The sequence below is a fragment of the Artibeus jamaicensis genome, unplaced genomic scaffold (genome assembly GCF_021234435.1).
Source record: "Artibeus jamaicensis isolate MK-2021 breed Jamaican fruit bat unplaced genomic scaffold, CSHL_Jam_final contig_1085, whole genome shotgun sequence".
In the NCBI taxonomy this organism is placed as follows: domain Eukaryota; kingdom Metazoa; phylum Chordata; class Mammalia; order Chiroptera; family Phyllostomidae; genus Artibeus; species Artibeus jamaicensis.
The window spans coordinates 2,542,366-2,568,729 of NW_026521214.1; the positions used below are offsets into that span (position 1 = coordinate 2,542,366).

A 26,364-nucleotide genomic window follows, 5' to 3' on the forward strand; every position below is an offset into this window, starting at 1 on the left:
AGGCTTAGGAACCTCCAGAAAAACTTTAAACATTCTAGCATCTGAATCATAGGGGTGCCGGAAGGAGAAGAAAAAGAGCAAGAAGTCGAAAACCTTTTTTAAACAAATAAGGAAGGAGAACTTCACCAATCCGGCAAAGGAAATAGACTTCCAGGAAGTCCAGGAAGCTCAGAGAGTCCTAAAGAATGTGAACCCAAGGAGGAACACACCAAGGCACATCATAATTACATTAGCTGAGATTAAAGAGAAGGAGAGAATCTTAAAAGCAGCAAGACAAAAGGAGACAATTAACTACGAAGGAGTTCCCATGAAATCATCAGCTGATTTCTCAAAAGAAACCTTGTAGGCAAGAAGGAGCTGGAAAGAAGTATTTGAAGTCATGAAAAGCAAGGACCTACATCCAATATTAAAGGACCTACATCCAATATTACTCTATCCAACAAGGCTATAATTTATAATGGAAGAGCAGATAAAGTGTTTCTCAGATAAGGTCAAGTTAAAGGAGTTCATCATCACCAAGCCCTTATTATATGAAATGTTAAAGGGACTTCTCTAAGAAAAAGAAGATAAAAAATATGAACTGTAAAATGACAACAAACTCACAGTTATTTAACAATCATAACTAAAACTAAAACAAACTAAGCAAACAACAAGAATAGGAACAGAATCGCAGAAATGGAGATCACATGGAGGGGTTATTAGCAGGGCAGTGGGAGGGGGAGAGAAAGGGAGAAGGTACAGAGAATAAGTAGCATAGATGGTAGGTAGCAAACAGACAGGGGAGGGTAAGAATAGTGTAGGAAACGAAGAAGCCAAAGAACTTATATGTACGACCCATGGACATGAACTAAAGGGGGGAATGTGGGTGGGAGGGGGTATGCAGGGTGGAGGGGAATAAAGGGGGGAAATGGGACAACTATAATAGCATAATCAATAAAATATATTTTAAAGAGAAAACAAAAGATAAATTGAGGAATAGTTTAAAAATGCACAAGCATAGGAACATTTCCAAATGCCCTACCAGAGTCTGTTGGCCATCAGGATGCCGAGTGACCTGTCACACAGACGCGCCTGTCCTCTCATTTATTTCTCACTGTCAGAACATCCTCCAATGTACTGCTCAGCTCCCCAGTGGTTAATTGTAAGACTTTGAACGTCATTTTTTGAAACTTCTTTTATCCCCACTGGGAGTGGTTTCCCTGCCTGCTCTGGGATTGGATATAGGCTCTGTTCCAGCTGTAAGGGAGAAAGGTGTCTAGGGTCTGTGTATAAGGAGTGTTGAAGTCTGCTCCTGCTGTCATGACAAATACCATAGATGGGGTGGCTTAGACAGCTATCATTTATTTTTCATGGTTCTGGAGGCTTGGAAAACCAAGATGAGCTACTGGCCAGGAAGCTCTAGGTGACACAGAGCCACCTTCTCACTGTGCCCTCACATGGGCAAGAGGGGGAGAGAAGGATTACCTTTCTCATGCCTTTTTGATTCCTAATAAGTGGGGACCATGTTTGTACTTAATTGTCTTAGTTCAAACCTCTAATCACTGCTCTGTTAGATATGTCTTAGGTGTTTAGAGACTAATAGTTATCAATAGATATACAGCAGAAGAAGGCTGTCTCTAATGCTTAAAAACAGAGCAATATAGAGAAATTAGAGAAAGCTAGATATTAGCATACATACACCAGTATATGTATGAAGATATATTGAATAATATGTCATAAATGAAGTGTGAGAAAGAAATTTGTTACAAGACGGTTGAAATGACTATCTTGACGAATGACCAAAGACAGATGCTGAGAGCATTGATGAAATGAGAACAGGAGGAGTCATAGTGTATGTGGTGTTTGAGACAGGAGACAACACCTGAGATGCTCAAAGACAGTGCAGGAAAGTGGTTTGGGTAGGAAGCAGATGTGATAACTCCAATGAAGTCCTGTTTAAAAATATTGTTGGGATCTGTACAAAAGTTTTGCAGCAAACATTTTTGGCAGCTACCTGGTAAACATGAGCTGTGGTAGAAAAAATGAGAGATGACCATGTTGTTTACCCTCCTGTAGATGTGGGGGTTTATGTTTTCCACTGAGAACAAGACATTTGGGAAAAGTCAGGAGGAGCAGGATGGCTTTCTGTGAGATTTCAAAACAAGCATTTTTTTGTGAGGGGGATCTTAGTTTTCTTTTTTTACTGTTCAGTTACAGTCGTCACCATTTTTTTCTCCCATTGTTCTCCCCTGCTTTGTCCAACACCCACTCCCCACTCCCCATACCATTGTCCATGCCCACAGGTCCTTTGCACATGTTCCTTGACTTGATCCTTCCCCTTCTTTGCCCCGTTACCCTCCACTCCCCCACTCCTCTGGTTACTATCAGTTTGTTCTTTATTTCCATGTCTCTGGTTCTATTTTGCTCGCTTGTTTGTTTTGTTGACTAGGTTCCACTTATAGATGAGACCATATGGTATTTGTTTTTCACCATCTGCCTTATTTCACTTAGCATAATGCTCTCCAGCTCCATCCATGCTGGATGGGACAAAGGGTGGGAGTTCCTTCCTTCTTTCTGCTGCATAGTATTACGGAAATGAACCACAGTTGGTTTTTTTTTACTTTGTTTTAATGGGTCTCAAAATTCTGTGACAGATTTTGGTCAAATTGTTTCCATTAAAAAGTACTGATTTAAAAAACTAGTAACTTAAGAATTGCCACACAGACACACAAAACAAATGGTCCACAAAACATTCTCCTTTCCTTCTGAAGGTCTTATGGTGCATTGTAATCATTAGCCAGTCCTTTACTATTAGACTTTAGTGGCCAATTGAGACAAACAGTTATGAGACCGTTCTTCTACCACTGATTAAGACTGGGGTGGCAGGTGTTGGGGAGAATATTCATTTAGCCTTCTGAGCTTTCTGAGCAGACTTGGTGACTTTGCCAGCTCCGGCTGCCTTCTTGTCCATTGCATTGATGACACCAACAGCACCTGTCTGTCTCATGTCACGAACAGCAAAGTGGCCCAGAGGAGGATGGTCAGAGAAGCTCTCGACACACATGGGCTTGCCAGGAACTATATCAACAATGGTTTGAAATCACCAGATTTCAAAAACTTTGAGCCATCTCCTCAAAGTTTCTCAGAACACCAACTCCTTGCTTTTTCTCAGAACGACGATCCATCTTCTTCAGCTCAGCAAATTTGCATGCAATATGAGCCATGTGACAATGCAGAACAGGTGCATGCCCAGCACTGACTGGGCCTGGATGGTCGAGGATAATCGCCTGAACTGTGAAGCCAGCTGCTTCCATTGGTGGGTCATTTTTGCTGTCCCCAGCCACTTGTCCATGACAAGAACATCTTTGACAGACATGTTCTTGACATTGAAGCCCACACTGTCCCCAGGAAGAGCTTCACTAAAAGCTTCATGGTGCATTTCAACAGACTTTCTTCAGTTGTAACACTGGCTAGAGCAAAGGTGAGCACCATGCCAGGTTTGAGAACACCAGCCTCCATTCGACCCCAAGGCCACCAATTTTGTAGACATCCTGCAGGGGCAGATGCAGGGGCTGATGCAGGGGCTTGTCAGTTGGATGAGTTAGTGGCAGGATGCAATCCAGAGCTTCAAGCAGCATGGTTCCATTAGCACTGCCATCTTTGCAGGTGACTTTCCATCCTTTGAATGAAGGCATGTTAGCACCTGGCTCCAGAACAGTGTCACCACTCCAACCAGAAATTGGTACAAGTGCTACTGTGTCAGGGTTATAGCCAGTGTTCTTAATGTAGGTGCTGACTTTTTAAAAACAATTTCCTCGTATCTCTTCTGGCTGTAGGGAAGCTCAGTGGAATCCATTTTGTTAACACCAACAATCAGTGGTTTCACACCCAGTGTGTAAGCCAGAGGGGCATGAGCACAGGTCTGCCCATTCTTGGAGATGCCTGCTGCACACTCACCAACATCAGCAGCAACAACTGGGACAGCACAATCAGCCTGAGATGTGCCTGTCATCATGTTCTTGATAAAATCTCTGTGTCTTGGGCATCCATGATGGTCACATAATACTTGCTGGTGTTGAATTTCCACAGGGAGGTATCAATGATGATACCACGCTCACGTTTAGCTTTCAGTTTATCTAAGACCCAGGCATACTTGAAGGAGCCCTTCCCTATCTCAGCAGCCTCCTTCTCAACTTTTTCAATGCTTCTTTTGTTGATCCCACCACATTTGTGAATCAGATGGCCAGGAGTGGTGGACTTGCCAGAATCTACGTGTCCAATGACCTCAGTGTTGATGTGAGTCTTTTCCTTTCCCATTTTGGCTTTGATTTAGTGATGGTTTTCTCGACACCTGTGTTCTGGCAGCAACCCTATTGCGAAAAAGAGAACCACACTTTTCTGATCCACTCTTTTATTAATGGGCGCTTAGGCTGTTTGTAAATTGGCTATTGTAAATTGCATTGCTCTGAACATTGGGGTGCATAAGTTCTTTTGGACTGGTGTTTCAGGATTCTTAGGGTATAATCCCAGCAGTGGGATCACTGAATCAAAAGACAGTTCCAACGTTAGTTTTCTGAGGAAATTCCATACTGTTTTCACAGTGGCTGCGCCAGTCTGCATTCCCACCGACAGTGCACTAGGGTTCCCTTTCCTCTACAACCTCGCCAGCAATTGTTTGTTGATTTGTTTATGATGGCCATTCTGACCAGTGTGAAGTGGTATCTCATTGTGGTTTTAATGATGGCTAAAGATGTTGAGCATTTTTTCATGGGTCTATGGCCCTCCGTATGTTCTCCTTGGAGAAGTGTTTGTTCAGATCCTTTGCCCATGTTTTAACTGGATTGTTTTTGTTTGTCTTCCTGGTGTGGAGTCATGTGAGTTCTTTATATATTTTGGAGACCAAACCCTTGTCTGAGGTACATTGGCAATTATATTTTTCCATACGGTTGGTTAACTTTTCATTTTGTTGATGTTTTCTTTAGCCCTGCAGAAGTTTTTTAGTTTGAGGTTGTCCCATTTGTTTATTCTTTCCTTTCTGTACCTTTCCCTAGGTGTTGTATTGGTGAAAATATTGCTGTGTGGGGTATCTGAAAATTTCCTGCCTCTATTCTCCTCTAGGACTTTTGTGACGTCATGACTTATATATAAAGCTTTTATCTGCTCTGAGTCCCTGAGTTTATTTTTGTGTAGGGAGTAAGTTGGTGGTTGAGTTTCATTTTTTTTGCATGTACTTGTTCAGATCTCCCAACACCATTCATTGAAGAGGTTATTTTTATTCCATGTTATGTTCTTACCCCCTTTGTCAAATATTGACCATATTGACATGGGTTTATTTCTGAGCTCTCTATTCTGTTCCATTGCCAGCACCAGACTGTTTGGTCAGGTAGTATGATCCCTCCTACTTTGTTCTTCTTTCCTAAGATTGCTGAGGCTATTCAGGGTTGTTTATGAAATTTTTGAAATGTTTGTTCTATATCTGTGAAATATATCATTGGTATTTTGTTGAATAATAAAATTCAACAAAATTGGATTTTATTCAATTTTATTCAAGGGATTGCGTTGAATCTATATATTGCTTTGGGTAGCATGGACATTTTAATGATGTTAATTCTTCCAATACATGAACACTGTACAAGCTTCCATTTATTTTTGTCTTCCTTAATTTTTCTTCAGTAAACAAAAAGTTTTTATTTCTTTCTTTTTAAATTTTTAATTTAATCTTTATTGTATTTCTTCCATTACCATTTAGTCCTCTTATACCCTCCTCCCCCCAGCAATTACCACACTGTTGTCCACGTCCATGAGTCCTTTCTCCTTTTTGCTCAATTCCTTCACCCCCTAACCTGCCCCCACCACTAACTGTCATAGATGAAGCATTTCTCCAGACATCAAGGCAGTCGATGTTGGTAGATTGGGACTCTGCTTGGAGCTCATAGGCTCTCATTTGGAAACACAGGCCTTCCTGTATTCATTCAGTTGTGTATATGGTTGTTCAAAAAGGCAGGCTGGGGTTACCTGGATTTTTATGACTCCTAACCTTTTTAGGACTTGACCACTCCCTGGGGCTGCAGAATCCGCTTCCATGCTCTCTGCACATCCTTGTTTCTCAGGGTGTAGATAAGTGGATTGAGCAGAGGGGTGATTACACAGTAGAAGAAGGACATGAACTTGGCCTGAGTGCTATTGGCAGGAGGCTGAAGGTACATGTAGATGGCTGGTCCAAAATACATGAGGACCACTAACAGGTGGGAGCTACAGGTGCTGATCACTTTGTACCTTCCTTGAGCTGAAGGCAACCTCAGCACAGCCCTGGCAATGAATGTGTAGGAGAGGAGTACGAGCAAGGGGGCCACCAGTGCAAAGGGGATGGCTCCCAGAGCCAGGGACAGGTCATTAGCAGTGGTGTCACCACAGGCCAGCTTGATCAGAACAGGCACCTCACAAAAGAAGTGGTCTAGTGTGTGGTGACCACAGCGGTGGAGCTGAAGTGTGAGCGTGGCCTGGAGCATTGAATTGGCCAGGCCACTGCACCAGGCGGCAGCTGCCAGTTGTACACACACCTGGGGACGCATGATAAGAGTGTACCGCAGCGGCCGGCAAATAGCCACGTAGCGGTCAAAGGCCATTACCGCCAGCAGGGCGCATTCAGTGCACCCTGTCCAGTGGAAGAGGTAGGCCTGGGTGAAGCACCCCCAGGAAGCAATTGTCTTGTCTGGTCCCCAGAGGTTGGCCAGCAGCTGGGGGACAATGGTGCAGGTGACACAGAGGTCCAGCACTGAGAGATTGTCCAGGAAGAAGTACATGGGGGTCTGAAGTCTGGGCTCCACTGCGGAGAGAAAGATGATGGAGCTGTTCCCCATCAAAGTGAGGACGTACGCCACCAGGACCACTCCAAAGAGGGGCATCTCCAGCCACGGGCGATCTGAGAAGCCCAACAGGACGATTGTGCTGGGGGAACTTACATTTGCTCCTTCCATGGCTTCTACCTCCTGTTTGGCTGCAAGAGACAAGGTTAAGAGGACAAACATGACTTTTATGTTTCCATCACTCCTTGGCAACTTCTCCAAACCTTCAACTATGTCTGTGGGATAACCCCTATAATTGTTACAAGTTCTTAAAGGTGTTGTCTGCAGAATCTGGAGAAGAAAGAGAGTTTATTCTCAGTCACTTATGGGTGTGGCCAAGTCACTTAAGCTCTCTGTGTTTCTATTTCCTCATTTTAAAAATGAGGATAAAAACTGTCTTTATATCCATGCTCTCCTCTCTCTTACTTCCTATTTTTCTCTTTTCCCTGTCTCCCTTCTTGGTGCATCTCTCTCTTTCTCCCTTCATCCTGCTTTCTCTCTTTCTCAGTTGATTTATGAAATGCATGGCTTTTATGTCATAAAGAAAGGGGCATTATAATCCTTTGAGTCTGGTTCATTTCTTATTTTTTACTTTTTAAAATCTTTACCGAAGGATATGTTTATTGACTTTAGAGACGGAGGGAAGGAAGGGGGATGGGTGATGAAGTGGGAGTGGGGTGGGGTGGTAGGAGAGAAACATCAATTGGTTGCCTCCTGCACATGCCCTGACTGGGGGTGGAACCCACAACCTTTTGGTGTACGAGACAATGCTCCAATCAACTGAGCCACCCATCCAGGCAGGCACATTCTTAAAAAGAAGTTTGCAAAGAAAACACTACCTACTGCTTCCTTGCAGTTCTGTGGGTTAAGGACACGTGGGAGCTCAGGCAGGATGGCGGCGGCTGGGTGTGCTGTTTTGGCGGCACCGCAGTACAGACTCTTTGGGGGAAGAGGCATCAACTGGTAGTTCACTTTGTGCGCCTTCTCTTTTTCTTCTAACTCTTGTCTTCCTGGCTCTCACTGAGTTTATTTTCTTCTTATTTTCACTTCTTTGTTTATTGTTTTACCCTTTCCTTTCTTTTAGAACTCATTTAAAAATTGTTTCTGTGTTTCCCTCAAATTCTCTCTAAAATGATGCTTTCTTACCCATAACCTGTGAATTTTCAAGATGTATAAGTTCCCTTCCCTCTCAAATCCCTGTTCCTTACAGGAGACTTTTTCTGGAATGTTCCACCAGTCTCTCAAACTTGGCGGCTCCCAAACTCCACTAGCCCTCACTCAGCAGTGAGGTGAGCCTTCTCTCCATCCCTTCACTGTGCTCAGTGCAGTTGCCATCATCCCTCCCTATCCCCGCCCCCCACTCCCCAAGGATGCCAGACAGATGGTTGCGGGGGCGGGGGGGGGGTCGTTTAAGAGCCTGAGAATTCCATTTAAACTCTATATTTCAAAGTTTTACTGGGATGGGCCGTGGTCAGAATAGTCACATATCAGTCAGAAGTGTCACAGATGTTTGTCAGAGCAACTTTTTTGTTTTAGGAAAACTTACTGCATTTTTTTTTTGGTGAGTAGAGTATGTAAGGTCAATTGGAGAGGAGGGGAGAGCCTCAGAAAGGTGGACGGATCCCTTCTGCAGAAGTCAGAGTCAGGCCGACTGTCTAGGTGCATCCTGAGTTAACCTTTCGATTGCAGTCCCAGGCTCAGTATTTAAATAGGAACCTCTGCTCAAGCCTGGGTCGTCAATATTGGTGAAGAATATTAACACTACTAACAGTAACCACATAGAAATAATATCTATTCCTGTATACCAGTTTTTTTCATTCTCCCAGCCCTAGATTATATATAAATACATATACATATATGTGTATATGTGTGTGTATATATACATATACATATATATGTGTGTGTATACATATGTAATTTTAAAGTTATCTTCAATGGAGGACATTTTTCATTGCTTTTAGAGAGAGAAGAGAGAGAGAGAGAAATATTGATATGAGAGAGAAACACTAATCAGTTGCCTTCTTGTATGCACCCTGACTAGAATCAAACCCGCAACATTTTGGTCTATAGGACAATGCTCCAACCAACTGAGCCATACTGGCCAGCTGTTAAGATCTATTCTCTTGCCAATTTCCAAGCCTGCAGTATAATGTTAACTGTAATCACGATGCTGTGCATCAGATCCCCAGAAAGTATCTACCATGTAACTGGCACTTTGCACTGTTTGACCAACATGTTCCCCACCGCCTCCTCCAACCAGCACCTGTAACCTCTGCTCCACTCTCTATTTCTGAGTTTGACTTTTTAAAGTGAGGTAATCCATATATTGCTTTCTGTCCTCTTTCACTTATCGCGGTGCCCTCAAGTTTCACCTACATTATTATACATGGATTTTCTTATTTTCTATAGCTGAATACTATTCTCTCCTTACATAAATATACACACACATTTCCTTTATATATATATTTTTTCTCAAATGTATGCACCCATCAATCGATGAGCACTCAGTGTGTTTCCGCACCTTGGCGACTGAATAATGCTGCCGTGAGCATGGGGAGGCGGTGCAGGTGTCTTTCCAGACCGTGGTTTTATTTGCTTTGGATAAATATCCGGAAGTGTAGTTGCTGGACCGTATGATAGTTTTATTTTTGATTTTTGAGAACCCTCCTCACTGCCTTCCACAGTGGCTCACCAGTTGACATTCCCACCAACACGGCCACAGGAGTTCTCTGTTCTCCACATCCTTGCCAACACATCTTTAAAGAGAAAAGCCTTGTGCTTCATTGCTTTCTCTTTTCCATCATACAAGTACAGCATGTTTGCAGACATATGATAAGATAAAACTAAGCAATATTTCTAAAGTAAAAAATTCTACCACCTAGAGTTAACTAACATTAACATTTTGTTGTATGTATTTTTAAAGATTTCCCTATGCAAATATATACTTTTTAAAATAATACTATTTTCCTGATGTGTGAGTATATATATGGTTTTCTTTTTCTTTGTTCAATTTTCCAGTTACAGTTTACATTCAATGTTACTCTGGATTGGTTTCAGGTGCACGGCATCGCGGTTAGACAGGCCCACACTTCACTGAGTGGTCCCCTGACACTTCTGGTCCCCACCTGGCCGGGCACAGTTACCACGGCAGACTGAGTCTGTTCCCTGGGCTGTGATTTGCATCCCCGTGGCCACCCTGTCCGCACCTCTCCGCACTCCAGCTCATCTTAGGTCTTGTGTTGTCGACAAGAGCTGGTGTGAGCTGAGGTCTCACTGTGATTTGGATTCCCATTTCCCTGAGTCACAGTGATGCCGCACACCTAGGTTTTATTTTTGATTTGGCAGATTTTTTTATTGTCTTCTTTTGAACTCTTGTTCACAGTTGATATGAATTATGAATGCCCCTTCAACTTTTACTTAATTGGCTTTTCAGAACAACTAAATATAAGGTTATTTGGGGAGAGTTTCTTTGCTTGTTGCACTTCTGTGGAGAGTACGCTCCTTTACGGGTCTTGATTAAAATGATGTCTTAGAGAATCAGTCTCACCTGCCGCACTCAGTAGTGGAGGTTGCCCCCCTGGAGGCAACGCTTGCCCGGTGTGGCAAAAGGTGTTCTGTCTACAGTCGACCACCGCAGTGTCGGTGCTCCCCAGGCAGTGGGTCAACACAGGAAAATTGGTCTGATATGACCTGAAGGTTGACTTTTTTCCAAAGACTGCATAGTGAGTTTATTATTTATATGTTGTCTTTCTCTCTCTTCCCCGTATTCTTCGTTCTATCCTTTTCTATCCTTATCCCAGGGTTTGCTTTGTTTTGTTTTGTTTACTTTAGAATGCCAAGTTTGCTACAGTAAATATTCTCATATGCTTCAAATTTGGAAGAACATTTTAGTCAACAAAGAGCATACATAAACTGGATTTAATAAAACAAATGCCATGAAATTGGGAAAATACTTTCATGAGGCCGGGGGAGAACAGGTGAGTTAAAGTTTTTGAAAAATGCTAAAAGTTATAATATTTCTATTTATACTTGAAATAAAAGTATACAAGGATGTAACAGAATCATGGTTAAATACAATCAGTCTTATTTGGAAAAATGAGACAAAGCAGGGAATATTTTAGCCTCATGTTGTCAAGTACCTATGAATAAGTACCTTGTACTTTGAAATACTTAATTTTTTTAGACTCAAAGGTATGACATCACAGTATATTAATTTAACTTGCAAATGTCCACAGTTGTTGACAATTCCTGAAGTTTAGAAAAAGTAACATTGGGTAAGAAGGGCAAATATTATGCCAAGTTTCAAAAGGAGAGAGAGCAGAATCCTGGGACTGGACATTATTAAGCTTGATGATAGATCCTGGAAACCCCTACAGGAGATTATTAAATAAACAGTTTGTAAGCATTCTGAGCCTGTGTGATCAATAATAGTAAATACAGGCTAATTCTAATAAAACATGGAGAAAGGAGTGTGGTCCAGGGGATGGAGCTGTGGGCATTGGTTAGGGGGCAGGCGCCATGGACCTGTGTCAGATGTCTGGTGTAGGAACGAGCCGAGTGTTTTTAACTAGAGTGAGTCTCTCTCAATCCATGTTCTGTCCATCACAGACATAGCATTTTCAGGACTCTGGATGAGGGACATTCACACTTTGAACCTCAGCCATCTGGCATGAAAGTGCAAAAAATAATGTTCACCTCTCTGGGTCTGGAGAAGATCAAATACCCTTAAAGTGTGTATGAGAATAGGAAGCATACCGAAATTGACAATTTCTTTATTTTCAAAATGATTATCCTGCTATGTAATAATAATAATAATAGAATAACAAATAAGCAAAAGCAAAACACAACAGCACACAGAGTCAGCATGGCAAGAGCAGAAGTTTGTTGTCATGACTTGAATCCTGCCTCCTGCCTTTAACAGTGGTCCAGAGCCCATTACAACTTAGCCTCCACTTCCTCACCTCTAGATGAGGAATTATCACAATTTACACATTGTTTGCTCATTATAAATTGGTGCTAAAGAAATGACAAATGCATGTGTCCTGGCCTGTCCCACCCGCATTACCTCGAGGTGAAAGGAGGAGGAGGTAGAGGCAAGGAGCTGGCACTCGGGGTGTTTGGACCTGGGCTGGAAAGATGCAGGCTGTCCTCAGAGGGCCTAGGGTTCCGCAGAGAGAAGGCAGGACCGGCTGAACTCAGCCAAGAGGGAAAGAGAGAGAGAGCGCTTGTTGACACTGGAGGGACCTCCTTTGATTTATTCTCTTGGATCCTCTGAGACCCGAGATACTTCATGTGGATAATTAGTGCAGGGGCTAAGTGTATAAAAACAAATATTCTAGAGGGATTTCTACCCCTAACTTATTGTCTTTAAAATAATTTTTGCCCTGGAGAATATGCCTGAGTGAGCTGAGGGAAGGATCCCGAAATGATAAAATTGTTAGAGAACAGGATTGAAATAGAGTCGCTGGCACATTTGGCTGTTTTTGTGGCCCCCTATCAAAGAATATGCAGAGGGACAGACTGATGTCCACCCTGGGGAAGTTTTGTTCAAAATTACATGGAAGAGCCCTGGCTGGTGTGGCTCAATGGTTTGAGCGCCAGCCTGAGAACCAAAGGGTCACTGGTTCAATTCCCAGGTAGGGCACAAGCCTGGGTTGCTGGCCATGTCCCCAGTAGGGGGTGTGGGAGAGGCAACCACTTGTTGATGTTTCTCTTTCTTTCTTCCTCCCTTTACTCTCTCTAAAAATAAATAAATGAAATCTTAAAAAAAACTATGTGGTTGATTACATGTAAAGCATTATATTAAATATAAACTTATTACTTCTGTAGAAAATCGAATAGCTCTTTAGATAAATTGATTTATATTTCTTGCCCTGGGGGAAGGTTATGGCATCTTTGTGAAATGGTATTTCACAACACTGTTCTTCCTGAAATTTTCTTTTCCACACACAAAGTCATTATTTTATTCCTTTTTTTCCCATGTCTTTATCGTTACCACACTTCAGAGAACGTCAGCGAAGGTAGCACCGACTGGCTTTGGTTGGCTTGTTTGTTTAGTTAAATGGTATATTGTTGTTCTATTACAGTTGTCCCAGTTTTTTCCTCTTTGCTCTCTTTTACCCAGCCCACCCCTGCTCCCACAGTCAGTCCCCACCCTGTTGTCCATGACCATGGGTCATCCACACTTGTTCCTTGGTTTAAACACCTGACCAGCTACAAAGACTCTCCCACACTTGGGGCAGTGGGTGGGGCGGCTTGGGGGATGCACATGGGCTGATGGAAGCCCAGCTTAGGGACAGGATTTTCACTCTGTTTTCGTAGCTGAGCCTCAGACTATATTTAAGAAATCTGCACCAATTTCTTTCTATGTTTAACCCCATTTTATTCAAAAATACCCAAACCTTAATTCACTAAAGAGGCCTGTCTCTATTTTGTGCCCTGTGCTATTCTCTACACCTCTCCTGTGTTCGCTAGGTGGCACTCAGGTGGCTGGTTGGTGAGACTGCAGAAGCCCTGGATTTTGCATCCAGCAGATTGGGTTCCTACCAATCTGTCAGTGATGACGAGTTCGAGCAAGGGAAAATGAGAACTAAATGGCAAGAGCTGCAAAGATGATTTTGAGGCAGATAAGAAGGACAAAAGAAAGCTGTTAATGAGCTATATTATCTTGAAAATATAGTCAGAATCCCTTGAACAAAAGACTAACTTATTCTTTTTCAACAGTCTGATGGACACTTGGGCTGTTTCCATATCTTGGTGATTTTAAGTAATGTTTCAATGCACATAGGGGAGCTTAATGTTTTGAATTAGTGTTTCAGGTTTCTACGGATATACAAAGTCTGTCTGGAAAAAGTCCAGCTATTGTTAATATAATGAGAACAGTTTGCATGACATCAATGTAACCTGGCAGCCAAGGAGAGTGGACTGGAACGAGCATGCGTGAACAATGACGACTTCACTGTACTAGTCAGTGGGGCTGGTAGACAATGTTAAGTGAGCATGTACACTGTGTGGCTGTCACATTCAAAATGACTGAGCAAGTAGAGCAACAAATTTACATCAAAATTTTCCTTAAGCTTGAACATTCCTCCACACAAACTATTTGGATGACTCAGAGGGCCGCAGCTGTGGGCAACTGGTGACTGACAACACACCCGCTTGTGCATCACACCATGTGCACAGTTTTTTGGTGAGACACAGTTTTTTGGTGATCACCCAGGTGACTCAGCTCTGCTAAAGCCCAGATTTGGTGCCCTGAGGCCTCTGGCTTTTCCCAGAACTAAAATCGCCTTTGAAAGGGAAAAGATTTCAAACTGTTGAGGAGATTCAGTAAAACACGACGAGGCAGGTGATGGTGACTGGGAGACCTGTGCGAGGTCCCAATGTGCCTACTTCGAAGGGGACTGAGGCATTATTGTCCTGTGTACAATGTTGTATCTTGTGTCTCCTTCAATAAATGTCTCTCTTTCATAGTACTTGTCTGGATAGCTTCTGGACAGATCTCATATTCTCAGAAGTGGGATCACTGGTCAAAAGACAGCTCCATTTTTCATTTTTTGAGGAAATTCTATAATGCTGTCCACAGTGGCTGCACCAACCTGCACTCCCACCCACAGCGCAAAGGGCTCCCCTCTCTCCGCAGCTGGCCAGCCACCTACTCTCTCTGGTCTTGTTGATGATGGCTAATCTGACAGGTGTAAGGTGAACTTTATTTTTATGTCCCGTATAATTAGTGATGTTAAGCAGCTTTTCATGTACCTGTTGGCCAACATGTGCATTTCCCTTTACACCGTATTTACAATGATCAAGATATAAAAGCCCCTAAGTGTTTGTCAGTAAATGGATAAAGAAATGTGGTGGATGTGCACATATTGATATAATAGAATATTATTCAGCTGTAAAAAACAAGGAAACCCAGCCACCTGCGACGCCACAGGCAAAACGGGAGGACGTCGGGCTCAGTGAGATAAGTGAGCAGAGAACGGGGAACATAGGTCTTGGCTTCTAGGAATGGAAATGATCTGAACTTGTAAAACCTGGTGGCTGCCAGGGGCTGGGGCGGGGAAACAGCGAGATGTGGGCCACAGGGCATGTTTCTTTACTAACCTGGTTCTGAGGATGCCACGCACCCCGCTGTGACTCGTGTTAATGGCACTATAGTATGGACGTGAAACTGGCTAAGAGATCCGACCTTAAGCATTCTCATCACCACAAAGGTGACTATGTGAGGTGGTGGGTGTGATAGCTAGCTAGGTTTTAGTGACTATTTTATAATGTATGTGTATATCAAAACATCATGTTGTGCCTTAAATATATCTATATGCAGTTTTTATTGATTCTACCTCAAAATTAAATACATACATCTTTTAAGTAATGAAGGGACGCTGATCTGCCAGGCAGGGAGGCGTAGCCCGCGCTGCATCGCTTCCACTGAGAACCATCTTACCCACATCCACCTGATGAAGCCCAGGGTGCGGCCATGACCACAGGCTTCCTGCACAACAGGTCTCCCACCGTCTGAGGTCTAGACCCACTGCCTGTCATGGGGTGCCTGAACCAGCATGTTTAATAACTCTCTGGGCCTAATTCTCTTCTCCCGGGACAAGCAGGGCTGAGCTCCCTGCTAGGGAGACCTCCATTCCCCATGACTTATTGCAGTGACTCTGGGGACCTGTGAGGAAGGACTGTGACGATAGTGCTTTCCCCTGGGTTCTTGCCCACACCAACGCTTGCTCCAGGCCAGAGTGTGAGGCCTGGGCCTGCAGGTCATTGAGGAACATTTGCACTGATAATTTTATAGAATTGCAGTATAAGCATAAAAAAAGTAAAAGTTTTTTTGTGCACTGTTTTCTTTAGGAACATCTGAATTTTACTGAGTAGGATTGTATGAAGCAAAATAGTTACAACCTCTAGATTGTAGACTAGAATTCTCCACTCTTTCGAAGGTGAAACAAATTGGTGGCCATCCTTCCCTCACTGAGAAGTGAGGGCTCCTGGAGTTTTTGCGAACAGGGCCACATTCACTTACTAACTTTTGTGATTTCTAATGAGACATGAATGCCTCTTGGTCTTATAGCAATAGGCTATACTGATATTTTTTCTTATTAATAATCACACTTCTGAAAAACTAAGAGTCAAACCTAATGCAATTAAAATATTTCCTCTAAGCACCGCTTAAGTGAAAAATATTGATCCAAAGAAAATATTTCAGAAGAACAACTTTTGCTCTCAAGACATCCCATGACTACACTTGCAAAACAGAATAGTTACGGAGCTCATATTCTACAGCAGAGAGTCTGTCCTTGGCCCTCCCCAACCTTGGGGTCTAGTCAACAATGGAGCCAGAGGGAGCACTGGCCTGGTTGGCCGGTCTCGTGGCTGCATTCAGTGCCTGAAAACTGGGGACATGGTGGTCAAAGGTCCAAATTTGCCACTGAAAGATAAAATAGTCCTGGGGATCTAATGATCATAGTTAACATAGTGTGTTTATGTCCTTGAAAGTTGCTAAGAGAGTATATCTTAAATGTTCTCACCACAGAAAAGAACTGGTAATGATGTGATAGAGGTCTAGGCTAATGCTACACAGCCAATCAGGTTGCAATATGTAAATTTATCAAATCAGCACCTGGGCATCTTCAAAGTTTCTGGTCATTTCTCTACAGCGGCGCTGGGGGGGACACAAGAGTCTGATGGGACGTGTTTAGGCAGGTGGTGTTACAAAGGGAAATTTTCCTTCAACAGTAACAAATGTATTGTTAGTACAAAGCTACGCTCCCCACAAGTTCTAGATGAGAATCTCTTAGGCTGGTTATAGAATTTCCTAGTTTGAAATCATCATTTTCGTCCTTGCCATCATCAACCAAACAATTGTAGAGGAGAAAAAACTACCTTCCTACATTTTTTTAGTAATGGTGGGCCTGTGAATTAGATGAGAGACAGGTTAACAGGAGAAAAGGCACACACATTTATTACTAACTGTACATGCACAGGGGCATCGCAGAAGAAAAGGAACATCCAAAGCAGAAGGGAGATAAGAGAATGTGTATAGCAACTTAATAGGAGAAAGGGAGGGGACAAAGGCCACTTACAATGGAGTGGATGATTTCTAGGAAACTTAAAGGGACCCTTAGGAGGCCAGAGGGGAGATGTGATGGTTGCTGATGTCTGTCCAGGTGCAGCGCAAACCTGTCACCTGTAATACGTCAATCTTACCTGTTGATGAAACTCCCAGGGTGGGAATTTACGGTAATCAAGGATTTGGGGAGGACCTGTTTTTAAGCAGATAATGAGGTGCAGAAAAAAGCCTCCATCTGCATTCACTGACCCTCAGATGTCTGCATTATGCCACATCGGCATATTTTGTGTTCCCACATAATCATTACTTTACCTTTTCCCAAATTTGAAACAAATTCTTTTTTTCAAACCACAAATATAACAAAATTTAAACTTACTCAAGCAACGACATTGAAAACATTTGAAACCAAATACCTGACTTGTTGGAATGTTAACTTTCCCAATGTTTAATATGTTACTGGTCATTTCTTCCTGACAAAATACTGGAGTCGTGCTTGAGACTCTGTCTCCCTGTTGTGCTTGGGTAAGGAACTGGGTTTGGTTCCACTCTTACCTGCAAGTGAGCAGGACCTAGCTGCTAACAGGAACCGTGTTACACCTCACACACTCCCCCATCTAGCTGTGAGCCCTACAGAAGCAACTGAGACCCAATCTCTCACCCTGTGGGTGGGCTGACACAGTAACGTTACGAAGAGCTATAATTTCCATGGTGGAATATGTACAGCTAGTATTAGAACTCGTACACGAGATCGGCAATGCCATGTCAAGGTTTATTTATAAGAATGTTCATTGCAGACTTGTTATAATAGAGAAACTAGAAGTAACCAAAGAAGAGGCTGGAAACGACCGTGACACAGTGAAGCCCTTTGCATCCACCAGTAGCAGGTCATCTCAGCCAGGCCCCACTCGGACCAGGAGCACTCTGTTCACTAGAGGGCCCTCCAGGCGGCCGCCCCAGCTCACCCACAGGAGCTGACACTTATGAGGATTCCACTGGCCCAGAACCGGCCTCACCTCACCTGCCCCAGCCCTTTGCCTGCAGCTACTGTAATTCTTTCAGATGACCTCCTTCTCCCTGCCTCCCTCACTGACACATAAAGGCACTTGCAAAACTCTGGGAGTAGGGACGGTTGTCTTTTCTACTTAGCCACGCTGTTAGCAGTTTAGACTCCACGTGCCTGGTCGTCCTTTGGCTCAGTAAAATGTTGTTTAATGAAGACTTCAGTCATGGAAGTTAGAAATTTTCAGTTTGACGGAGGAGCTATCTCACTGTGGTTTTGACGTGCGTTCCTCGGATGATCAGTGATGGTGAGCACCACTATCCCGTGAGCCTGCTGGCCATTTGCAAGTGTTCTCTGGAGACATGTCTAGTCAAGTATTTTGCCCACTTTCAAATCCGGTTGTTTTGTTATTTTTGCTTTTGGTTTTGCTCTTAAATCGTAGGAGTGCCTTCCATATTTTTGAAATTAACTGCTTGTCAGATATGCCATTTGCCATACTGTTCACTTAAAATTTCTCCAAGAGGGGAAATCTCACGTTAAGTGTTCTTCACACACACACACGTGCACGTGCGCCCCAAAGGGACACCAGGAAACTAGTGAAGGGGACGGGCATGTCTCTCCCCTTGACTGTGGTGATGGTGTCAGGAATGTTCAAACCCATCAGATGGAATACATTACTAAATTCTGCTTGTGCACACCAATCACACCTCAGTAAAGCAGGGGAAGGGTCTTTGAAAACCTACTTACTGGTGCAGACAGACACATGTGCAGAGTGCTCTCCTTTCTGGAATTCTTTAGAACAATGGGTGTGTGTGTGTTCATGGAGCAAAGACTGTAAATAGACATCAAAATGCACATGGGAGTTGTTTCAGGGTAGCAGCTGGGTTACTTAAATGTTTTATATGTTTTCTTATTTGCACTTTTTTATATATTCAATACCAAGCACTTAACTATTTATTTATTTATTTATTTTTGATGGTGTAAGTCACGGCATCTTTATTTTTTAATATATTTTATTGATTATGCCATTACAGTTGTTCTATTTCCCCCCTTTATTCCCCTCCACCCTGCACACCCCCCCACCATTCCCCCCTTTAGTTTATGACCATGTGTCTCAAGTTCTTTAGATTCTATATTTCCCATACTATTCTTGCCCTCCCCCCTACCTATTTTCTACCTACCGTCTATGCTATTTATTTTCTGTGCCTTCTCCCCCCTTCTCCTCCTCCCACTCCCCTGTTGCTAACCCTCCATGTGATCTTCATTTCTATGGTTCTGCTCCTGATCTAGCTGTCCTCTTAGTTTGTTTTTGTTTTAAGTATAGTTCTTAGTAACTGTGAGTTTTGCTGTCCTTTCACTGTTCATCTTTTTTTATCTTCTTTTTCTTAGGTAAGTCCCTTTAACATTTCATAGAATAAGGGCTTGGTGATGATGAATTCCTTGAACTTGATCTTATCTGAGAAGCACTTTATCTGTCCTTCCATTCTAAATGAAAGCTTTGCTGGATAGAGCAATCTTGGTGGTAGGTCTTTGGATTTCATGACTTGGAATACCTCTTTCCAGCCCCTTCTTGCCTGTAAGGTCTCTTTTGAGAAATCTGCTGACAGTCTGATGGGAACTCCTTTGTAGGTGACTGTCCCCTTACCTCTTGCTGCTTCTAGAACTCTCTCCTTCATTTTAATCTTGGCTAATGTAATGAAGATGTGCCTTGGTGTGTTCCTTCTTGGGTCCAACTTCTTTGGGACTCTCTGAGCTTCCTGGATTTCCTGGAAGTCTATTTCCTTTGCCAGATTGGGGAAATTCTCCTTTATTATTTGTTCAAATAAGTTTTCCACTCATGGCTGTTCCTCTTCCCCTCTGGTACCCCTATAATTTGGATGTTGGAGCATTTAAAGATGTCCTGGAGGTTCCTTAGCCTCTCCTCATTTTTTTTGAATTTTTGTTTCTTCATCCTTTTCTGTTTGGTCATTTATTTCCTCTTTCTGGTCCACTCCTTTGATTTGAGTCCCAGTTTCCTTTCCATTACTATTGGTTTCCTGTGTATTTCCATTCATTTCAATTAGTTTAGCCTTCATATGTTCCTCTAATTTGTGACCAAAATCAACCAGTTCTGTGAGAATCCTGAGGTATGAGGAGCGGAGCCTTAGGTGTTCACCAGGGCGGGGCCACCCAGGTCAATGGTTTGTGATGCTGTATTTGGGGGTGGGGTCAGAGAGGGACAATGGCGGTCCCCTCTGCCGCTTCCCGCCACTGGGGCCTGCATGATCTGTCTACCACTTGCTCCTTCACTGGTTTATCTGCTTGGGAATGTGTGACCGTGGTCAGCCCTCAATGGGTCCACCACCTTGTGCCCTCAGTGGGTCCACCCACTTCTCCATACCTGGGATCCACTCACGGTTGCTGGCGCGCCTGGGTTGCACGCCCGGGTCGGTCTGGGGGATCTCTCCTGCACGACCCTGCTCTGCTGCTGGCTTGCCCCTCTTACCGGTTTGGCTGAAGGGTTCGTTGTTGTCCAACTTCCGTATAGTTCAATTTTCTGTCATTTGGCTGCGTTTTTGTTGCTAAAACTTTGTTGTTTTTAAACTTGGTTGTGTGAGAAGGTACAGTGCTTCCACCTACGCCTCCATCTTGGCAGAAGTCCTTCATCCCAAGCACTTAACAATTTAATAAGAAGAAAAACACATATGATTAAATGTTTGCCTTTGAAAGCATGGAGTGGGGCGATTGTCCTCTCTCAGAGCAAACAGAAAGTAGCATGTGTCCTTTCTACATAAAGTTCAGATGTGTGAAACCTAAACTAGTTGGTAGGCAGGGGGCCAAGCAGAAAGAACAAACGTAAGAGCAAGTGAGTGGAGATTATCACCAGGAGCCTGTCCAGGGTGGAAATGACCTGCATGGGCGGGGTGGGTGGAGGCATTACCTTTGAAAGGACTGTCTGTCCTTCTGCACAGCACAGATTCCAGAGTAAGGTGTGTAGTGTGCAGCCTGGTTGTGTTCCCTCAGTTGTCACAGCCACAGTTGCTGCAGAACACTCTCTTTCACTAGAAGCTCTCTTTTGCTTCTATTGCATTCCCTCCACAGATGAAATGTGTGAGGTCTGGGTAGTTCATGAATCAGCCTTCCATAGTAGAAACTGGAGACCTGTGGTGTTGCCCACATCTCTATCATTTAGTGGCCAGGACCTAATAGGGACCTACTTAATTGAGCATTTGGGGATTGATGAGTTTATTTGTAATTAATAAATGGTTTACTGCTGTGGATCTCAAACGTTCGCAGGCAACAGGAAGAAGCCCCAGAGTTTCTGATTCTGCAGGTGTGAGCTGGGACCTGGCATTCTCATCTCAAACAAGACAACAGGTGCCTTGTACTGCTGGTTTGTCCCCAGGGTTAGGGAATCCCTGGCCCAGGGTATGTCAGGCTGCTCAACGGGCCAGCAGCAGTGGTGTCAGCTGCAAGCTTGTGAGAAAGGCAGAACGTCAACCTGGTTTGGCAGCGTCAGAATCTCCCTCTAACAGAGTCCTTACGGGACTGGTGTGGATGTGAAAGCCTGAGAAGTGGGGCTCTGGGACAGTGGTTCTGCCAAGTGAATCAGATGGAGCAAACACTTGTAATGGGGGTGTGACAGTCCTGTTCCAAACATAATTTTTCTCAAGCTTATGATTAAAACAGAAGATTTAGAAAGAACCATAAGGCACTTGAACCTCTGAGCTCTGACAATGAGTAGGAGTAAATTAAATTTCATCATTCTCGATATCATTATTTGAAAAATATTTTAAATATTGGAATATTTGAACATAGAGCTACTGAATGCAGCAAGCCAGTTCTGTGTTGGTTGGAAAGTGCAGGGAGCCAGGCACCTGTCTGCACTCTGCTGGGTGGAGGGCACCATGAATAAGCTGTTTTGCTCCCCCATCGGCCATGGCTGGGAGTCAACAGCCAGCGAATTGACCTCCTTATCACTGCAGCCAGCCTGTGCTCTGTGGCTGTGCCGGGCGGTGCAGGGGAGGAAGCGGGGGGCCAGATGGTGCGGATGGGTAGGTCAGGCCCCGGCTCCTTCCCCTGGCGGCCTTAGCCTTGGAGCAACAGGAAGAATGTCTGCTCCGTGGCCCACCTCGAACAGCATGAAGACCACACTCCTTTCCCTCTTCCCAGTCTTGTCTTTTGAAGTGTCAGACCTCTGGGGAAGGACCTTACAAATGATTTGATTTTTATAATTGGAAGAACACACTGAGATTTTCTTTCTTTTTGCCTTTCTTTTTGTTACAAAAGGCTTTTTTCTTGTGTGTTTGGAAGAGGACAAAATATTGGGAAATACTTGACATCAGATTTCTGAGGAGCAGAAAAGCCCCTACCCTGTGTGATCCTACAATCCTGGGATCTCCTTGAAGGCCAAGCCACACCAGAGTGTTAGGTTTATTGTCTCATGCTTCAGTCTCCTGTTTTCCCACACTTGTGTGCATGTGTACACACACCAAAGCACGCCTTCCCCCTCCCCGTCCCTCCCCTTCCCAACAGTTCCCTCCTTCTCTGACACACCCGTACCCTGAGCTGGTGGTTGGCAGGAGCACAAGCCCGTGGTCAGATGCCACATCCGGCCCCACATGGTGCTTTTCGTTGCTTTGGTCAAGACCACCCAACGTGGAGTGCAAGGCAGGAGCTGAGAGGCCGAGTCACACTGGCAGGATGGGAAATTGTCTCCTGGGAAAACTCAGGTGAGTCCTGACTCTGGGCCCTGCCCTTCTCTGGAGAAAGAGAACAGGGAGGAGGAGGCTGGGCTTGCAGCTCGGAAGGGTGGGGCATTTGTGCTCAAGAAGGCTGAACCTTGACAGCATCCTCTAAGAACACACAGCGGCCCCCACCCCGTCACTCCTTCCCTTGCCTTGCTTTGGAACCTGGGTTGGTCGCCAGTTCACTTGACTCCCGACTCTTTCTGTATTTACTCATCAAGATAGAGAGATTATCTTCCCATTCACCAGCTTCAAGGGCGGCTCCTTGAATAAATGGGTTCTTGAAACTATGGATGCAAAGTCATGCACTCAAATGCTTTTGATTTAAGTAATGACTTCTAGTGGTGACTTTCACCTCTCTACTTTTCAAACGCTTTTCAAGTTGTAGAACAGATATGGGTAACAGGCATTTTTTTTTTACATTTTTCTAAAAGAATTGTCTCCAGAGCACCCCACTCCTCATTTGTTCTCCCTGACCCTTCCAGTCCTGGTATGTTGTTACCCAAGAAAACTGTTTTTAAAATTTACATGTAATTGACATATAACACTGTATAAGTCTAAGGCATGTACAGTATATTGATTTGGTACATTTATCTATTGTAATATGATCACCACCATAGCATTTGTTATTAATTTTTGACAGTTTTAATACGATGTGCCTTGGAGAAAGCCTCTTTGGATTGAGGTAATAGGTGTTCTGTGTGCTTCTTGGATTCAAGGATCTAGCAGCTCTTTCCATTGGTTTGGAACGTTCTCACCCACTATTTGTTTGAATAGACTCTCCATTCCTTTCTCTCTCTCTTCTTCCTTGGAATGCCTATTGTTCTCATATTGCTCTTTCTGATGGAGTCAGACAGTTATCATAGAGCTCTTTCATTTCTTTTTATGCTCATGTTTCTCTTCTTTTCTCTGAGTCATTTCTAGATTTCTATCTCCAACATCACTAATCCTTTCCTCCATCTGGTCAGCTGTATTTCCTGTGCTCACTAGTTCATTCTTGATCTCTTTCATCAGTTTCTTCATATTCAGAATTCTTCTTTGGTTCTTTTCTAAAGTTTAAATCTTTTTGGTAAAGTACTTGTTTTGTTCATGGATTTGTTTTTTGAGCACAATAAATTGCCTTTCTGTATTTTCTTGATCTTGTTGCATATTCTCAGAACTACAACTTTGAATTCTTTATTATTTATATTGCATATCTTCATGTCTTTAAGTTTTTTTCTGGAAATTTTTCATTTTCTTTCTGAGCTGCCAGTTGACCTTGGTTATTCATGGTATTTGATGGATTCCTTCTCTGTTTTAGCTTTTATGTATTAGTGACATTCCTCCAGTGGAATAATATGAAAAGATCTTTCTGTACTTTTCCAGTAGGTGGTGCTTCAGCACAAGTTTGTTTGAGATTTTTAAAAATTTATTTATTTTAGAGAGAGGGGAAGGGAGGGAGAAAGAGAGGGAGACAAATGTCAATGTGTGGTTGCCTCTTGTGTGTCCCCAAGTGAGGACCTGGCCTGCAACTCAGGAATGTGCCCTAGCTGGGTAATGACCCTTTGGTTCACAGGCCAGATCAATCCACTGAGCCACATGAACCAGGGCTCAAGTTTGTTTGTTTGTTTTTTTTAAAGAATATTTTATTAATTATTCTATTACCGTTGTCCCTTTTTTCCCTCTCTGTTTGCACGTGTCCTCCCACTGGAATCTCCCCCACCCCTTAGTTCATGTCCCTGGGTCGTACATAGAAGTTCTTTGGCTTCTCCATTTCCTATACTATCTTCTTAATCTCCCCCTGTCTGTTTTCTACCTACCATTTATGCTTCATATTCCCCATACCTTCCCCCCATTCTCTCCCCTCCCTCTCCTCACTCATAGCCCTCCCTGTGATCTCCACCTCTGTGGTTCTGTTCCTGTTCTAGTTGTTTGCTTAGTTTGTTTTTGTTATTTTTTTAGGTGCAGTTCTTGCTAGTTGTGAGTTTGTTATCATTTTGTTGTTCATATTTTTTATCTTCTTTTTCTTAGAGAAGTCCCTTTAACATTTCGTAGAATAAGGGCTTGGTGATGATGAACTCCTTTAACTTGACCTTATCTGGGAGGCACTTTATCTGCCCTTACATTCTAAATGAGAGCTTTGCTGGATAGAGTAATCTTGGATGTAGGTCACTGCCTTGCATGACTTTGAATATTTTTTCCAGCCCCTTCTTGCCTGGAAGGTTTCTTTTGTGAAGTCGGCTGATAGCCTTATGGGAACTCCTTTGTAGGTAACTGTCTCCTTTTGTCTTGCTGCTTTTAAGATTTTCTCCTTATCTTTAATCTTGGCTAATGTAATTTTGATGTGTCTTCATGTGTGCTTCCTTCGGTCCAACCTCTTTGGGACTCTCTGAGCTTCTTGGACTTCCTGGAAGTCTATTTCCTTTGCCAGATTAGGGAAGTTCTCTTTTATTATTTGTTCAAATAAGTTTTCAATTTCTTGCTCTTCCTCTTCTTCTTCTGGAATACATAATATTCAAATGTTGAAAAGTTTAAAGTTGTCCCAGAGGTCCCTAAGCCTCTCCTCATTTTTTTTTGTTAATTCTTGTTTCTTCAATCTGTTCTGGTTGAATGTTTATTTCTTCCTTCTGCTCCAAATCATTGATTTGAGTCTTGGTTTCCTTCCCTTCACTGTATATTTTTGGTTATTTCACTTTGCGTAGCCCTCGCTTCTTTCTTTATTTTGCAACCGTACTCAACCATTTCTGTGAGCATCCTGATCACCAGTGTTTTGAACTCTGCATCTGATAGTTTGGCTAGCTCTTCATGCTTAGTTGTTTTTTTCTGGAGTTTGATCTATTATTTCATTTGGGCCATATTTCTTTGTCTTGGTGCACCTGTTAGGTTGTAAGGGGCAGAGTGTTAGGCATTCACCATGGCAGGGCAACGCATGTTGTGGCATTGTGTGGGGGCGAGGGGTCTGAGAGGGAACAATGTGGCTTGCTCAGCTCTTGGCTGATTTTTAGTCACTTCCCCTGATACCCACATGCGAATTGGGCCCTTCTGGTGCTGATTACCTGGTGGCTGAGTTTGTGTACATTCTAGGATCCTGTGGGTCTCTCGAATAAAGTCTCCTGTGAGGCTGGGAGTTGCTCCCACCACCACAACATCCACAGGTTTTGAGGCTTTATTTCCCAAAAGGTTTCTTTTGTGAAATTAGCTGATACTCTTATGAAAACTTCTTTGTAGTTAACTGTCTCCTTTTCTTTTGCTGCTTTTAAGATTCTCTCCTTCTCTTTAATCTTGGATAATGTAATTATGATGTGTCTTGGTGTGTGCTTCCTTGGGTCCCACTTCTGGAGCCCTGGGTTGCACAGTCTGTCTCACTCCCCAGTTGTTTCTCCTGGTTTATCTGCATGCAAATGTGGCACCTCCTGGTCCACCAGCTGCCACCTCAACCACCTTAGTCCTCCAGCCACCACCTTGGTGCATGTCCTCTCTGCCCCAGCTGCCTATCTCCACCCCTTCTACCAGTCTGGTGAATGTTTTTTCTTTAACTCCTTGATTGTTGGACTTCCATTCAGTTTGATTTTCTGGCAGTTATGGTTATTTTTTAAAGTTTTTTTGTTGTCCTTTTGGTTGTGGAAGGAAGCAAAGTGTATCTACCTACACCTCCATCTTGGCTGGAAATCCTGAAACACAAGTTTTTTAGCTCTGTGAAATTCCAGTGTTATCTCCTGCAGCCAGATGCTGCCATCAGTGTAGCAGGGATTAGTGCAG

The 26,364-nt window shown here is 43.3% G+C and overlaps 2 protein-coding genes and 1 pseudogene across 2 annotated transcripts in view; 1 reads left to right on the forward strand and 2 right to left on the reverse strand.

The window, feature by feature from the left end:
- Positions 1–2,772: 2,772 nt before the first annotated feature.
- LOC119062964 (elongation factor 1-alpha 1-like) lies at positions 2,773–4,344 on the reverse strand (annotated as a pseudogene).
- Positions 4,345–6,020: 1,676 nt separating this feature from the next.
- LOC119062965 (olfactory receptor 2B11) lies at positions 6,021–6,959 on the reverse strand. The gene has a single exon (XM_037164077.2). It carries the CDS (start codon positions 6,954–6,956, stop codon positions 6,021–6,023), a length of 936 nt encoding a protein of 311 aa, XP_037019972.2. The 5' UTR covers positions 6,957–6,959.
- Positions 6,960–22,412: 15,453 nt separating this feature from the next.
- Positions 22,413–26,364, forward strand: part of GCSAML (germinal center associated signaling and motility like) — a 44,541-nt gene continuing 40,589 nt past the window's right edge. The window contains exon 1 of the mRNA XM_037164079.2: positions 22,413–22,611. Coding sequence (XP_037019974.2) covers positions 22,583–22,611 — 29 coding nt within the window. The 5' untranslated portion in view covers positions 22,413–22,582. The remainder of the gene's footprint in view (positions 22,612–26,364) is intronic.